General features: G+C 39.1%; 2 protein-coding genes across 2 annotated transcripts in view; both read right to left on the reverse strand.

Moving 5' to 3' along the window:
• Nucleotides 1–624: 624 nt before the first annotated feature.
• slc35d3 (solute carrier family 35 member D3) lies at nucleotides 625–5,139 on the reverse strand. The gene is made up of 2 exons (XM_083561784.1): nucleotides 4,326–5,139; nucleotides 625–2,779 (listed from the first exon to the last, which is right to left on the reverse strand). Exons 1-2 carry the CDS (start codon nucleotides 4,759–4,761, stop codon nucleotides 1,965–1,967), a joined length of 1,251 nt encoding a protein of 416 aa, XP_083417910.1. The 5' UTR covers nucleotides 4,762–5,139; the 3' UTR covers nucleotides 625–1,964.
• Nucleotides 5,140–6,400: 1,261 nt separating this feature from the next.
• Nucleotides 6,401–17,301, reverse strand: part of pex7 (peroxisomal biogenesis factor 7) — a 42,432-nt gene continuing 31,531 nt past the window's right edge. Inside the window, exons 9-10 of the mRNA XM_083562549.1 lie at nucleotides 15,963–16,062; nucleotides 6,401–7,488 (exon numbers count right to left, since the gene is read on the reverse strand). Of these exons, the coding sequence (XP_083418675.1) occupies nucleotides 7,408–7,488; nucleotides 15,963–16,062 (181 nt within the window). The 3' untranslated portion in view covers nucleotides 6,401–7,407. The remainder of the gene's footprint in view (nucleotides 7,489–15,962; nucleotides 16,063–17,301) is intronic.

The following is a 17,301-nucleotide window of genomic DNA, read 5'->3' on the forward strand; positions in this document are numbered from 1 at the left end:
CCATTCATACAATCACCAAGACATCCCATTAAACAGAGCACACTGGTATGAGTCAGAGATAGTAAAATAATCGCAGTGTTCACAGTCTCAGAAGGTGGTCGCATCCCCTCGACCCGAACCCCCCTCAACTATATAAACTGAGGTAATACATTCTCTAATGATACGGACTTCAACATAAAGGATAAAAGAATGTCTTCTTGACCCCCGAGCAGATCTTTCACAGTGAATCCAGATTGTTTTCATGTTCAGTGACCCCTATCTCAGTCTTGTGTTAGTAATCCAGAACTATTCTTCAACATCAGTGTAAGCAGGGCGAGCTGGCAGGGATCTCTGAACAATGTTCAATTTTATAGGTGACATGAGCTTTCCATATAATATGTGTTTCAGATTATTTTTACACAACATGCAAATAATGGCCATGGCTTCATTTTTATTCATTTTTTGCCATCACATTTTCTCAACTCAAACAGAATCCAGACCGGGAGAGTCGACACGTGCAGGAAATACAAATAAATGCTTAAAATGGACAGGAAATCAGATTCACAAATTCTGATATGATTTCCGGAAAAATCTCAATTATTATTTGGGTAATCTTATTTGTTTTCCCATTAAAGAAAATGTTAAATCTTTACCCTTAAACATAGCCAAGACATGTCTGAGGTGTGCAGTTTGATTTAGTAGAGTTGAGATTTTATCTTAATGCTTACATTAAGTATCCTCATTCAGGATTTCATGGGCATCCAGAGTCTATCGCAGGAATACTGGGTGTGATGCAGAAAAACATCCTGAGTGGGACACCAGTTCATGTTCAAATCAAATTTTTACTTAAAATTAATGATTTTTAATGATTTACTTGTTAAAATTCATCTGTATTTACATTTGTAAATGTGAAATCGCAATGTAAAACTGAACACTTTCAGTTTATTGCTTTAATTCCTCCTTGACAATTTGGGATTCTGAAATGATGGCAAAATGTTATTGATGCACTGAGAAAAAAACCCAAAAACGATTGTAATAAATAATCTCGCATAATTGAAAAACGTTTCTAAAATATCTAAACTATCTAAAACTATTCCAAATGGCAAAAGAGCAACTTTTTATTTAGATAAAAACAGTAGAGTTTTGCACAGTTGTTCAGCTGTTGTATGAAGTCCTTGGAAGATGGACAGATGCAGTGACCTTTTGGCTGAAAATAGTCAAAATAGTCATTTTTTGTATTGGTGAATTGGTAAATTAGTTTCTGTGGGATGATGGTGAAAGTTTGTTACATTATTTAAACTGTGTCTGAAATGAAATGTATGAATATTTCGCTGTTTAGAAAATGTAGAAGCTTTTTTTCCATTCTTGTCGCTTTGGAAAACCCTTAAAGGTTCCCTTAAAACAGTGTTTAGCTTTTTAGCCTTGCTGAAAGATATGAATCCTTAATAATCCTCTAAAGTCAATAAGCAAAATATCAGTGCGTCCGAATTTCAATTTAAACAGAAGTTATATGAAGGAGAAAAGTGTTTTTTTTGGCCGTTTTTAGTTACACCATGGAGCTGAGTCATGCTAATCGATGACAGGATTCACTAGCTAGACGTCGGCTACTAGCATATTAATAGCAACATTTGCCAAACAAACTTCCAGACACCAAACATGTCTTGACTGAATAGTGACGCCTGTTTGAACATCTGGTGTAAAACTAGCGTAAATGTATTCTTCCTTTTTTTTGATGAAACACTCCTTATATGTGAATCAGTCAACTGCCATGTATGACACTGAGAGAACTGATCAGTCATCATGAATCTTCTTAAAAACAGGCAATATATGATTTAGGCAACATACAAACAGATCATATGTGTTCTTTAAAAAAATACTAGCTCTCCATAAATCCAGGTTTAAGATAGTGAATAATAAAAGGCAACATTCCTCTTGCTCACTCGGTCAGTCTGTCTTAACATAGCATGCATCTCTCTTAACCGTCATCAAGGACTCTGCACCTCTATATTGTCCAGTAAGGTGTCTTTCTTAAGGAACTTTAATGTGCGTACCGATCTCCACACACCCACAAAATTGTCACTTAAGTTCTGGTTTCCAGGTTCGCTCTCTGGTGCCAGTGCTGATGTTTGCAACTCTATAGACTCTGCAACTTTATTATCACACACATGACCCAGGCCACTGTCCTCCAGCGGTTCCGTCAGGGAGCCGTTTGGAAAACTCTCCACATCTCCGTCGGGTTTGGAAGGTGGTTCAATATATGGTTCTCCGGGTGGTTCCTCGTCCCTCCCGGTTTTGTCCATGTCCTGGTAGTTGAGCTTCTTCTTGATCTCAAAATACTTTACTATACAGTAAGTTATGGAACCGACAGTGTTTACAACCACGCCGGCTATAAACAGGTTGGTGGGCTCGACATCGCTGAAGGCCAGCATGCCCACAGTGATAGTAGCGATGCTCTTTACTACGCCCACAAAGCTGGTGGTTACCGCCGAGTTAATGTACGTGCAGTGCAGCGTGGTGAAGTTCATGGCGCAGCCAATTGCGATGCAGACGCAGAAGATTCCCGTGATGTATGGATTACTCCAGCCCTCGTAGGTCCACATGTCGATAGCGTCCATGCTCACGAGGGAACAGAAGAGCAGCACAGGCGATGCCACCAAAGCGATAGTGTATTGAGCCGTCAGTGGGCCGTACTCGTTGTCCATGCTCGTCTTTTGAATGAGTACCAAGTAAGAGGCGTGGATAATGACCGCTAAAATGCCTGTCACGTAGCCAAAGGGGTCACCGGTGAGATCTCCCGCACCTGCACCAACCAATCAAAAAGAACACCAAATGGGTTACAGGCAGCAAGTTTACACCTGATCATCACTCCTGCCATGTATATACTATAAATGGCATTGTATTTCCAATTTCTCGAATTAAACCCTGACGATCCTCATGTGATGCCAACTATTGGGAAAAAACTTCCAAGACCCAATCAGCAGTGATGACTGGTTCACAAATGACATCAGAGCAGCTCAAGACACATTATAGATTTGCAGATAGACCTAATCGGCATCACTTAACTGTTACACAATATGCGTTTAACTGTGTGTCTTGGATTTGTCAAATGCTAAACTCGATTAAAATTGTACTACTTATAAAACTGCTAGTCAGTTCTTTACTCAATCACACTCATCAAAAACTGACACCTGATCTTGATTGAGGCCTAAATTATATCTACAATAACTGCATTGCAAGAACAGTCACTCATTAACTTATCACTACGCAACTGTTACACACAATATCGCTGCTAAACGCCCTAAAATAACTTATGTGATGCACACTACTGATATTCACACCCACCATGCACTCTCACACTTTATCTACATCACATCTGCCATATACTCTGTATGAATCTGTATAATCGTGTCTATAAGCTAAATTCAGGGTTCTGTTACGTTTGTATGTACTTCAAAAAGTCACCAACAGCTGCAACCAAATTCCTTGTGCGTGTCAACACCCTTGGTCAATAAACCTGATTCTGATTCGGAGATGCGCTTGCTAGTTGCAGAAATGTTAGCTGAGACCGGATAATAGCCATAATACAACACATAAACAGAATGTTAGTCGTACAAAGAACTAACAAACTTACAAAAACGTACGATTTAGATCATTTTACATTTTAAAGATTTGTTCGGTATATCCGAAGTATTGTTTTACTCTATAGCGCTGTGTATTTCAATGTACAAATCCACAGGATCCACACACAATCAACCTGAAAAGGCTTTTTGTGGATCTTACAAGAAAATTGTCCACCAAATATTATTTATGACTGATCAGTATAACCATATAGTTCATTTATGCAATGTACTAAGTTTCATTGAGTGTCAGTGAATCTTTTTTTTACATCATGACAATATGACTGGTACCATAAGGTTTCTAAACATGATGCTGCAGGACACTTTTTTTTACCCATCTCAGAATGGGGTGTGGGGACCACAGGGGTCATGAGGGCCAACCATAGGAAATACAGCAAATTGCAAGATATAAAATATCAAGAAGGTTATTTTTTAATGGATTTTTGCTATAAGTCCTGACTCAAAGAGATGAATCCAGAGCTTATAAATGAGTCATGATTAAATCATGCTAACGTGTTGTGTCATGTAGATAATAGTTAGATGATAGGAAAAGTTTGGAGATGTCCAGGGTTGGTTGTATGCTGGAAATGCTTATTATGATGTTTTGTCACACACAAAAGTCACCATGTATAGCAAAAATATGAATAATTAAAATGATATATAATGATTATTATTATTATTGTTTTTTTTTTTACTTTGTCAGTATGTGTGCATGTGCGTGTGCGTTACCCGCCAGTGCCGCTCCAGCGGTGGTGATGAGCACAGCCACGGTGACCCCGACGGACGGCGCGCCGTCGTGCAGCACGCACACGCCGATGGCGAGCGTGACGAGCGGCAGGCAGCGCTTGAACACCACGTACATGGGCAGGCTAAGTCCGCGCAGCGACCACAGCGTGAGCGTGGACTGCAGCGTGGAGAGCGCGCACACGCCGGCGAACGCGCGCACCAGGCGCACGCTCGGCGCCGGGATGTCCACGGCGCCCAGGCGGCGCAGGACCTCGAGCGTGAGCGCCGCCGTGAAGCTCGTCAAAAACTGGATGAGGGTCAGGTACGTGAAGTGGTACTTGGTGATGAGGAACTTCAGCAGGATGTTCAGCGAGCCCGAGAAGACCCCATGCGCGATCGCCACCGAGATGCCCAGCAATTTGCCTTTGCACACATCCATCGTGCGCTGCTTCTTCTTCTTTTTCTTCTTCTGGAAAGGTTTTTGGATCTTCTTTAATGTTTTATAAATAAAAAAAACCCTCACTTGGGTAATTCGAGTCGCTTTATTATTATTTTTTATATCTCTATGATAATTGGAGTCCCTTCCCTGCCCGAGAAGATGTGAGATATTACAAATAAGACCTGGCAAGTGAAGTTCTTACGAAATACTGCATCAAACACCAAAGTCCAAATCTACTCATACTTACTCATCCCCCTGTCCCGCTGACACCAATCCCAGGGATTTCCTGCAGCCCTGTTATCTCATTCTACACTCTCTCCACGCACTGTTAGGGCTTAGAGGGAAAAAACTCAGTGTGTGTGTCCTCCCTCCCCTGAGCATGTATAAGTAAGTGTGTGTGTGTGTGTGTGTGTGTGTGTGTGTGTGTGTGTGGAGGTACTGAACTCAATGCGCCACACACTGCGCCTCCTGCAGCTCCACTGGGCTTCCTAACTGCAGGACATGAACTGATTAAGACTTACACTTATACACTGCAGCCAATCTTTTACCTTTCACTTACTCATTTTTAATAAGGGATGCCACATCATTGAATAAAGTGCACAATGATTTAGCATGGGAAAAAATCTGAAATTGAGGAATAAAAAAAAAAATAAAAAAATAAAAAAACAAACTGAAATACATTTATTCACAAAGAACTATATCAAATTTGTGCATAATGAATAATAAAGTGTATTTTTTTATAAGCGGGGGGGGGGGGGGGATTTCTGGATATACCCTGCATTTTTGTTCAGCTCGATCCCTCGTTTTATTACAAACATTTCCAGCAACATTATTTTTTTTAATTTAGTGATTTATTTCTTTAGAGATAAAAACCATTTACAGCTGCTTTGTGATGATTAGGTTCATTTCTATGTGCTGAAAAAATAAATTTACTTTTCTAAAGTGCTGAAATGATTTTCCAGAGCGTACGCAGAGCAACAATCAGATACGTTTAAAAACCTGGATATAGACGACGATGGTAATATAATAAAGCTAAATAAAGCTCATTCTTATTCTCGTTTCTGATTGGTCAGAATATAGTGAATCATTATCAATAGGAGCATCTCTGACAGTAATTGTGACTACAAGGAAAATCCCAGGTTTATATAAGTTATTATTACTCACTGTAATACATCTCTGAAGGTTTAATTAATTAACATTTTATAGAAGGAGTTTCCAGTGTTAGAACTCTGTTACACTCCACTTTGGGAAAACCGAGAGACTGGTAAGGGAATGAGTGTCAAAAAAGCTGCTATAACATAAGTGATAATGTAACATATTTAAAGCATCTCTAAATGGATAACAAGCATGTCAAGTGCTAATAATTCAAAAAGTTGTGGTGTAAGTAGAATAAAACAAGATGCTATAAGAAAATTTAGCTGCTTCAAGTCAGGCCACTTCACACCACCTTGTCTGTGGTGATTTTCCTATAATAGCGTCCCCCTTATTTGTTCTATAAAAAAAATCGACATGAACACAAGATGTTATAAGACTAACACAAGCTATGTGAGCTATTTTACACAAGCTTTATGAGGAGGAGACATCTTTATTATATTACGCACTCTCAGTGTTTTGGAGAGGGACGATAAATAACAGCTCATTTGCAGCGAGAGAAACAGTAGATGTATTTATTTACTTATTTTTATTTTCGCTTTTAACACAACTACGTTAAAGACCCATAATTTTTCCATCTGTTAGAAATAAACCATTTTTACATTTAAGCCAATACATACATTTATAAGTGCGTGATGGTTGAAGAGAACCTGCTAGACGCCCTGAATTTGAGCAAAAGACTAAATTATAATACAAGTTAACCTCCTAATACAGGACCATCGACCGCGTTGTTGCGGTAGACAATCAATGAAAATGTGCTCTAGTCTAGGTTTCCAATGTAAAAAATTCGAGTTCTATGTGTTCTTCCTGTTAAGGGCTCATAATAACTCTGATTTGTGAACTTCTACATGGAAACCTGTGGTAAAAACATCTTGCCGGATGTATAAACCTTTGCGATTTTCTCACATAGTGAGAAGATACGTACCACAGCGCAAACAGACATGAGCTTATTTAGCATGATTCGTACTCAGAAGCTGTCAAAATCTCCGCCATGCTCTAAAAAGCTATAAATTTACATATGACTGAGGGAAAAAAAAATAAAAAGTTCAAGTAAATCTGTAGGTTTTCAAAGTATGTGTAATAGAAAAATGTCCAAATTTTCCTTAGTAAAAGGTACATGAGTATAATGAATATCCACTATATTAATAAAAAATTCAAAGCTTTAATTGTCTTAATTTAATTTGGATTAATCACTTAAAAGACACAGATTTCACAGATCAGTCATTAGCAGTCCAGACATCGTATGTGCATCACATCAAAGAAGCCAGCTTGATCTCATCCAGCTTTGCATCAACCTCCATTAACCTTCATTAAGGACTATAAACCAACATGTGGAGCAATTAAGTGTCTATTTGGAGGAATTTTACGCCACCCTCAGATTTCTACACTGACTTCAAGACCAGGTTTCAGGTTCACTCTGAAAAAATTTGGCTAAGCGCTCTCCTCTTCACAACTTCTCAGGAACTTTCCTCAAATCTGTTTCACACTGTGTCTTTACGTCGAGCTGGGTTGCATAGCGGTCAGACATGGAGGGGTGTAGATTTTTACTGTCTCATCCCAGGAACAGTCCACAACCTGTAGACAAACACATACAAAAAAATAATACAAGGTTTAAGTCGGATTCAGTGGTGGACAGTAATGAAGTAACTGTAATTTGTTAGCTTTTTCTCATATCTGTAATTTACTGAAGTATTTCCATTGAGGGAGACTTTTACTTTAACTTCACTACTTTTCAAAGTCAAATATCTTCATTTTAGTCAACTAGATTTTGAGAAATCAGTCGTTACTTTTTATTTATGAGTGGATAAAAACTTAACTGGTCAAACATGAAGCAAGCCACCAATCAGGGTAGATGATCATTTTAATAAATATCAACCAGTGTTTGACTCATTAATATCATTCTATTAATAGATTGGAGTGCAAAGAGTTAACATATTCTTTTCACATACGAGTTGATTATGCAAAGGTCTTGTGACAAAACTTAAAACAGGACATTACAGCCATAGTACTTTGGATACTTAAGTACATTTGAAGGCAAAGACTTTTGTACGTAGTAACTCAAGTACATGGTTTGTGTACTTCATCCACCACTGTTCAGATTAAAAAGCTTCAAGGAACAGAAAGCTCACTGGATTAAACATACTGAGTTCTGATTATAAAAAAAACCTTCTATATATGTAGTACTGAAACCTGACGACGTAACAAAGCAACAATCTTCAATTAAAATTTATTTCTGGTTGTGGTTCAGGTGATAACTCCATTGCTTATGGATCTCTTCTGATTTAAGTGCAGTATGTTCATTGGAGTGATTGGTACCACAGTAATGTTCTGAAAGGAAGTGCAATATTGATCCAAGCTTTATTCTGATTGGTTGTTTGGATACTCAACATACATGGTATGGCCAAATGTTTATTTTGACCCTGTCACCAGTTCACCACTGTTCCTTTCTTGGACCACTTTTGATAGATACTGACCACTGCAGACCAGGAAAATCCCACAAGAGCTGCAGTTTTCGAGATTCTCTAACCCAAGTCCTCTAGCCGTCCCAATTTGGCCCATGTCAAACTCAAATCCTTACGCTTGCCCATTTTTCTTCCATTTATCTATATATAGTGCCTTGCAATGTACAAGCATCCTAGTCAGGGAATAACGTATTTCTGCTTTGCACACAATGTTCCTGGGTTAGACTTTAGATTCACTCCAACCTGAGACTGATGAGTTATTGTAGATGAATGAAAATGAAAACATCTTATTGTAAAAAATTTTTATTTAAAATTGTGCTACATTTTGGGCCAACATGTCTGTCACGTGAGAAAATAGGTTTCTAAGTTTGAAGGGATACATGCAATGCTGTCCCCTTCAGTAACCCCTGGATATGCATAGAATGAATCACAACTAGGAAGTGTAAACTGAAACTAAAAGTTCTGTGTTAAGTGTGAAGGACAAGTTTGTTCTGTTTCTCTCAGGTACATCCAAATCTATTCACATGCAGTGTTTAAGAATAAAATACAGCAGGCTTTCACTGAGCAACGCACACTGCCTTTGCCAAGTCGAGCAATGCTGCACCAGCACTGACGGTATCACTCTAATGGACTAAGCCCCATCGCTGAGGACGATAAAAATTCAATCCCAGTTTTCTTTACTTCACTGCTTTAAAGGGCGCTGAGCTGTGAGTCCGAACAAAGGACACAAGCTGACTGAAAGGCATTTGCCTCTTCTCTGAATTGCATTATAAGGATTTTTGCTCGCAATATACTCCAGGTTGGACTACACATCCAGGACAGATGCCATTTGTTCTTTTGAAGCAGCTTCAAAGAGCCAAGCATGAAGAATGAAAAATGAAGTTGAATTTGCATGGGGAAAGTGCATATGAAATGTAGTTGCGTTCACCGTTCCTTTATTCTCTTAAACAGCAATAAACAAGCAACAAAGCCTCGCAGAAAGATGAGGTTGTCCAGACAACAATATGGTGTTTGATCTCTTAAAGGGAAAAAAAAATAAAAGACACCAGACACGTCTTGACTAATTGACTACGTTTGCGAATACACAAGTGCAGTTATCAGGGAGAACGCATGTCCTCATACGCCATATGGAGACAGTGAGAACATTTCCTCATGGTTTGGTTCACAGGGTTTTTATCCCAAACCAAATAATACTGTACTAAACAGTGTGTTAAAGTAGTACACCCAAATATATAATAGGTGAACCTTACGACTCTAAGTAAGTAGCAAAACGCAAGACGATCGGTCATTCTGTTATAGGAAAATATTCCAAAAATGTCCATGTGATGCAAGCAATCAAGAAATAGGGATTACTTCCATCACACATTTTCCAATAAATCCACATCCCCAAGTATTTAATTCCTCTTATTTCATTATATAAATATAATAAAATGACGTCATCCTTTATTTAAATCTATTTGCAGTTGGTCCCTGCAAGTGATTCCCTTACCAGCCTCTATCCTGTCTTTCCACTGACACTAATAAAATGAGAAACAGCTTGTTTTAAAACCACAAACTATAAAATTCCTCGTTCCCGCTGTTATAAAGTTGCTGACCCTGGAAACACCTTCCAAAAATCATGTACATGTTTCAGATCACAGTTATCTATTATTATTTATACGGTGTGTCATTCTGGAAGCTGTTACAGAAATGATAATGGAAATAGTATAATGGGATGAGTATAATAAAATAAACCTTGTAGTCACAACAACTAAGATAGATCTTGATAGATAGACAGACAGACAGACAGACAGACAGACAGACAGACAGACAGACAGACAGATAGATAGATAGATAGATAGATAGATAGATAGATAGATAGATAGACAGACAGACAGACAGACAGATAGACAGATAGATGTGGATTGGTCCTCATTCGCAATGGTTTCAACATTTTCAGGGGTTGAGCACATTGAAGGTCTTCCTACTGAATCGTTCATGAAGCGTGCCTGGCACTCGAAACACCTCGAACGACTCATTGCAGCATCGCCGTATGCCGAACTTACGTCATGTCGAACGTCTCTGTGGCAGATTTGCCCGGGTTCATGCAGAATTTTTACGTTTGCTCTGTGTTACTCTCACTTGCTGACCATGATAAGATCGCAGACGTTATAATGCACGTGGTCAGAATAACACCGTTTATATAATTAGTCTCGAAACCTTTTGATACCAAGCTTAGTGAATTACTGTAGGTTGCACAATTTGCAGTTAAATTGTAACTTACTGTCTACTTTATTTTTTTTTTATTTTTATAAAAAATTTATTTTTGGGCAACACAAAATAAATTTACATTTTTTAATTTTGGGCAACACAAGTTTCCCGAGGGCAGAGAAACATATCTAGTAAAAGCGGTGATAAAGGTAAAGGCACCTTACACCATATCCCAGTAATTTTAGGAAGTTGGGATCAGAGCGCAGGGTAAGCCATGATATGGTTAGGGTTAACTCTAACCCTAACCCTAACCCTAACCCACAGATGGGCAATACTGGGGCTTGAACCCCCAACCTTCCGATCTGTAACCCAGAGCCTGTGGAAACCCGGAGGAAAGTGTAAAAAGGACCAACAGTTTTCCAAAGGTCCCGTCCCTTTTGGTCATCCACTCCAAACCACAACCAGAGTATACACCATTCCAAAAGAGAAAACAATGAAAAGTAATCTTTTGGCTGAACTATCGTTTTAAATAAATGGCAGTTATAGCATACGGCCCACTCTCCGTCCGGGTTTCAGTCTTATAGAGGAAGTATGGGGGAGACATTCATTCAATTAAAGAAGCCATGAGATCTATTACTTTGTCATTTCAAAGTAATGAGAAGTAACAGAGGGCACTACATTCCCTTTTGTCCGAATGCATCATATGCAGATGGAATGACAGCGCAAGTAAAAGAGTGCGGAGGCTCGTTTCGGCATAATGCACAATGATGTAGTGAAGTAAGTGGTCTAGGACAGATGATATATGGCTCGGTCCTGTTTCACTGCTGCTGTTCTATCGTCCCCGTCTCAGAAGGGAGGGAAGCTCATTATTCGGGAGCAGGATAGGAGCTGGTGCACACTGCTGCCAGGCCCCGTGACTCATCCATTGAAAGGAGTAAAAAAAAAAAAAAAACGACTTTCCTTAATTACTTTACTACACTAGCGAGACCGGACAGAGAGAGCCAGTGCCGCAGTGAGGAGGGACAATAAGGTAATGACTCGAAACATTGGGTGTGAACGTGTAAAGGAATATTCCGTGCTCAGATTCGATTTAAGACGCCACACGGCATGATCCTTTTGAGAATTCCCAATTCCCGTCTCTGGCTGTCTGTCTGTGATACCTGTAGCTGGGGCAGAGGGAATAATGGGATATATCCACAGTGGTCTTATCGTTTTTGAAACACATTTATGTTCCTTTTGATTATATTGAACAAACCAGGTAAAAGGAAAAAAAACATACCTGAACTGGAGACTGAGTGGAACAAAATTTGCCACAAGAAAAACAGGAGAGATGTTAGCAGAATGCCTTACAACCACAGTCAAACGTAGAAGTTTAATAGTTTGGGGTTGTTTTAGAGCAAGGACAGTTGGAAACTTGCCAGGCGAAAGGAAAACCAACATGGCTACCATTTATACTTTAACACCATGCAATTCTGTCTGGACTGCGGCTCATTGGTACCGACTTCACCATACAAGACCAGAAATTGTTGGATGGCGTGTTATCTATCATGAAATGACCTGCCCAGTCACTGCACCTAAATCCTCTTCAACTGCTCCAAGATGAACTGGATCACAAGGTCAAAAAGAAATCTCCAACTAGTGAAGAACACCTTCGGCAAGTTTTACAAGACGCACGGCCTCAGAGTATTTCAGCCTCAGAGAAAAGGATCCCAGGAGTGTGTAAACCTGTGATTCATCCTATGTTGGGATTTTTCAATGAAAATTAATGTTTAACATCTGAACATTTATAGATTTGTTTGGTCAGAGTAAATCTTCATCTTCTTGGATCTGAATAAACATCCAGGTATACAGTATCAGGGAGCAGAAGGAGGGGATACTGTATTATGGTATGGGTGATAATGGTAAGGGGGTGGAAACAGACCGAGTGTAGTGGAACTGACAGGTGGGAGGCAGGAGAGTGTAACAGTCAGGATATATGCGATTGTGTGTAGGGGGATACAGCAGAGAAAACCTGTTAAGCTGTGCACTCTTGTCTGTAATGAACATCCCACTCCATTCACAGGCTTCCAGCAGCTGAACATGTGGAACATGTCTGATGTGAAACGGACAAAAAGAAAATCAACCACACACACGTGCTGTATTCTTCTAAGCGTCATCCTATAATTTGGCTTGGGCTTCAAGCAGCATTTTTCTATTCTTTGTTTTCTTTTCATTGTATTATGTTTAGCGCTTCAGCTTGATCTAACTTGATTTTTGTTCGTGAGCAAGATTGCACAATTTCACATATAATATCTGTGCATTATTGGTAATGCTTTGTCTCCTAAATGATAAAAAAACAAATAAACATGCATCTTATACTTGCTGTGTGCAAACTTTTAGGATCATTTCATATCTTTTTGTGCATTTTTTTTTAAACATATGTAAAAGTGTGAGTTTTTGAAACCTGGCAACACAGAAAACTTGCACAATCGTAGGATTCGGATGCATACACAAAACAGTTTGGGATGCATTATCTTCAGAAAAGCGTTTTCATATTTGGTTACGCCCCTAATTGATCTAATGAATGTGACCAGGAAGAAATCTGGACAATTCGGATTAATAATAGCCAATGAAGACAAAAGATAGAGCTGAGATGTATAAAACATCAACCAGCTTTAGAAACTAGAATCTCCATTCTCCCTATAACACATCTGTATTATTAGGTTGTGCTTTCACTTCTTATCTAGGAATAACAAAACCACAACCGAAGCCAGCAAGATGGAGCATGTTACGCTTCATCTTCTTTCATGCAATGTGATAACAGGATTATTCAGATAACAAAGATTTGTTTCTATGCTTATATGCTGCCATAAACCGTGCTATGTGTAATGCCAGTTGCATAAGGCTGCATTTCCAAAAAATAAAAGAACCTGTAAAATGGTGTGTGATGTTCTTTTGGGATGAATTAATTGTATACCCGGAGTAATCCCTGCTTTCGAGATACACAGGCCAATCTTTTAATGCCAAAATTATATTTTTTTTGCATAACTTTCTACACAGAATGTGTAAGGCATCCAATGAGCAACAGTTCTACATATAGAAACTACAGGAACTCTTTTTACAGTAGTCTTAAGCATCTCAGCAGGTGAGCAGTAAAGCTCCTCAAAATGCACAACACATCTAACTTTAACCCAAATAGCAGTGGTGGACAGTAGTGAAGTAAGTTTTTTTCACACTTTTTCACACTTTACTAAAGTATTTCCATTTGGGGAGACTTTAACTTCACTAAAAGTCAAATATCTAACATTTGACTCAAATACATTCTGAGAAATCAGTCGTTCCTTTTTTATTTATGAGGATAAAAACTCAAACACGCAGCAATCCACCAATCAGGGTCGAGCGCATGCTCTGTTTTAAACCTGTTTTGATTGCTGCTCGGTGTATCTACTCACCAACATACAGTTCAGTGTCGGTTCAACAGCAAGCAGAACATTTAGAGAGGAAGTATATGGAAGAGGAATAAATGATGGAAGAAACTCCAGACTCCAACTCGCCACAACACCCAACACTGTTGAAGTAGTTGAAAAGAAAGTTATGGGCTCTTCTTCATTTTAATAGATATCGATCAGTGTTAGACTCATTAATATCATTCTATTAATAGACTGGTGTACTGAGAGTAACAGAGTCTTTTCACAAAACCTGAGTTGATTTAAGCAAACAGTCCTGTGACAAAAATGACAATAGCCATCGTAATTCACACTTTGGATACTTTTTTAGATTTACTCAAGTGAAAAATAAAGGGAGCACTTTTATTAGAGTGATATATTACCTAGTGGATCTTCACTGTAACTCAAGTACATGGTTTGGGTACTTCGTACACCACTGCCAAATAGGCTACAACAACAGAAGAGTTCATCAGGTTCCTCTCCCACCAGATAGGTACAGGAATCAGCGGCTACAGTGAGTATAGATTCACCCGAATGTTTTTCCAATCTTGACCTGATTGAGGAATCTATGCCAAGGAGCTCTGTTGGCACATGGTGCCCCAAAACATAAGACACCATTGTCGTTTTTTTCCATGTGTACATACATTTTCTTTATATGAACAAAATGGATCATTGTAGGGGACACTGGACCACTCTTTCAACTCTCAAGTTTCCCTCTAAAGACTTTGATGCAGTGACCCACCTGAACAATACTTAAACTATTTCCATCATGTCTAAGTTTCAAAGCAGGAGATTAATAAAAATGAGCCAGTAATATCGATCGTACTGAAAAAGCGGTACTGAAAGGGTGTGTGTTTGTGCAAAGTGGCGCTCTGGGCGGCTGATGAGTTAAGTTCGTGAGTGACGGTTCATTAAATGATCTGACTCCAGGCCTGTTTTTCATCATTGTGAGTGCTGGAGTCAGGCAGGGCCGTGTCCCCTGAGGCCTGGACCACACTGCTACACCAAAACACACTGTACTCTGCGATGGCTGTTATATCTATACCTGTGCGTGTGTGTGTGTGTGAGCAATTTTTTCCAGAATGTCACATATATAATCACTAATTAAGCCTGGTTATTACTACACAAGCTGATTGGGATGCCGTAATGGAAACAATGATGCAGGTCTCGGAGATTAATAGCTGTTTGCTTTCAATAAACTGAGTCGGCCATGAAGACAAAAAAATCGTCCACCACCGTGAAGATTAAGGTCAGTAAGCGAATGAACTGAGACGAGGTTACATATTACAAACGTATTTAACTAATATACGCCTACGTATTTTCCGGAAAATGATTTGCAACCCATCATAAGTGCTGGAATAGAATGCTTACAGGAACAGGAGCAGGCTAGTCGAGTCATGCTGGACCTCAGACCACTGATCGCACATGGTAGAAATCACAACACATGAAACCATTGCATAAAATAAAGTAGAAATTGAGACGCATGAGTGATGCTGGATATTCAGTTTTCCTCAACGTGACCTGTGCTGATATAAAACAAGACTCTTGAACGGTCACTTACAGTCTGTCAAAAGTCTTTTATGCTTTTCCAGAGAAACATGAATGTTCCTTTTGTTTATATGTAACAAAGTAAAGATATACTTTGACCAAACGAATATATAGGTGTACAGATGTTCAACTTCATTTTCATAAAAAAAAAAGAAACCTTCTTTAACATGTAATTTGCCAAAAGTGTTCTTCAACCAGTCGATGATTTCTTTTCTGGCCTTGTGATCCATTTAGCTTTAAGCCATAATCATGGACAAAAGAAAAAAGAAATAAACACCTAAAATATATCAGCCTGTGTGTGAGGAATCTACTGTATATAAAATACGAGTTTCACTTTTTCTATTAAATTACTAAAATAAATCCACTTTTTAATGATATTCTAATTTATTGAGATGCACCTGTATTTTGCTTTTACTGTGAGTACCTGGTTGGGGATGTGCAGGTTGAAGTCCAGGCCACACACGAACTCGGAGTGATGCTCCATGATGTCGAGCAGCGGCGGAGTCCTGGAGAAATCCCAGATCCTGCAGATGGAGAAGCAATCACGCTAATTGAGCGCTCGTTTTTCTTTCTCAGCAACGGGCTGAACGGCTCAAAGCCCTGACGCAGCCCTGGCTCAATGTGCCTGCTCTCATCTATTCAGCAAATACGATTAAATCACCTCGCTGGTCCTGGCAAAACGTTAGGCGAGCATTAATACTAAGGTTGCCGTAGAGCTGGAGCGAACATATTACTCATAAAGGATTTAAGACTGTGGCATGATGGTCTTTTAGAAAAAGCTGTCAGAATGAATTAAGGATAATAGAAGAATGAAAGAAGGTGGTGGTGCGTTGTAGGATGTTATGCTTACAAATTACTTTTGATCCGATATACAGATAATAGAGCAAAAAAAAGCTTTGTGTCAAACAAGTTGGTCACAAACTGATTTAGATTCACTGCTTTTAAAAATTGTTGCTTATGCAAGCCAGCATTCCAATATTGTTACTAACAAAAGTAAGTTTAAATATAAATCTTTATAACTAGCATGTAATCTTTAGTGGTGTCTGTACTGAAGTAACTTACACTTGTTTTAAGTGTCATTTGCGTTTTGGTTGATTTTTTACTTTAGCTGAGCGATTTTCTTTATTACACACAACACCTTTTTGTTGACAATGATGCCAGTGGACTTTTATCTTCCTCTTCATCTATACTCCATATAGAGCTATGCAGAAACTCTTCAGGATCAATGTGATTGCTGTGAAGAGTTAAAGCCGGGATCTTGGATATGGACTGTAATTAGTGTGGACGGTTTGCTTGGATTTGCCATGAACAGTTTTCATTCCATCAGTGAACAGCTGATGAATTAGGATAGAACTATAATGAATAGACATTCAGTGTCACCCAGATGTGTATGAGTTCCCTTTTGTGTCTGGTTCATCTCAAAGTTTCTTCAGGTAGTTTTTTTTCCTTGCTCATTATGGAAAAGACAGGAGGTGGAGCTGGAGGTAGCAGAGCTGAAGATGTTGAGGTTTTTGTTGGGAGTGACGAGGATGGACAAGATTAGAAATGAGTTTATTAGAGGGACAGCACATGTAAGATGTTTTGGTGACAAGGTGAGGGAGGCGAGATTGAGATGGTTTGGACATGTGCAGAGAAGGGACATGAATTATATTGGTAGAAAAATGCTGAAGATGGAGCCACCAGGTAGGAGGAAAAGAGGAAGGCCAAGGAGGAGGTTCATGGATGTGGTGAGGGAAGACATGCAGGTAGTTGGTGTGAAAGAG

The sequence above is a fragment of the Silurus aristotelis genome (assembly GCF_946808225.1).
Source record: "Silurus aristotelis genome assembly, chromosome: 15".
Classification (NCBI taxonomy): Eukaryota; Metazoa; Chordata; class Actinopteri; order Siluriformes; family Siluridae; genus Silurus; species Silurus aristotelis.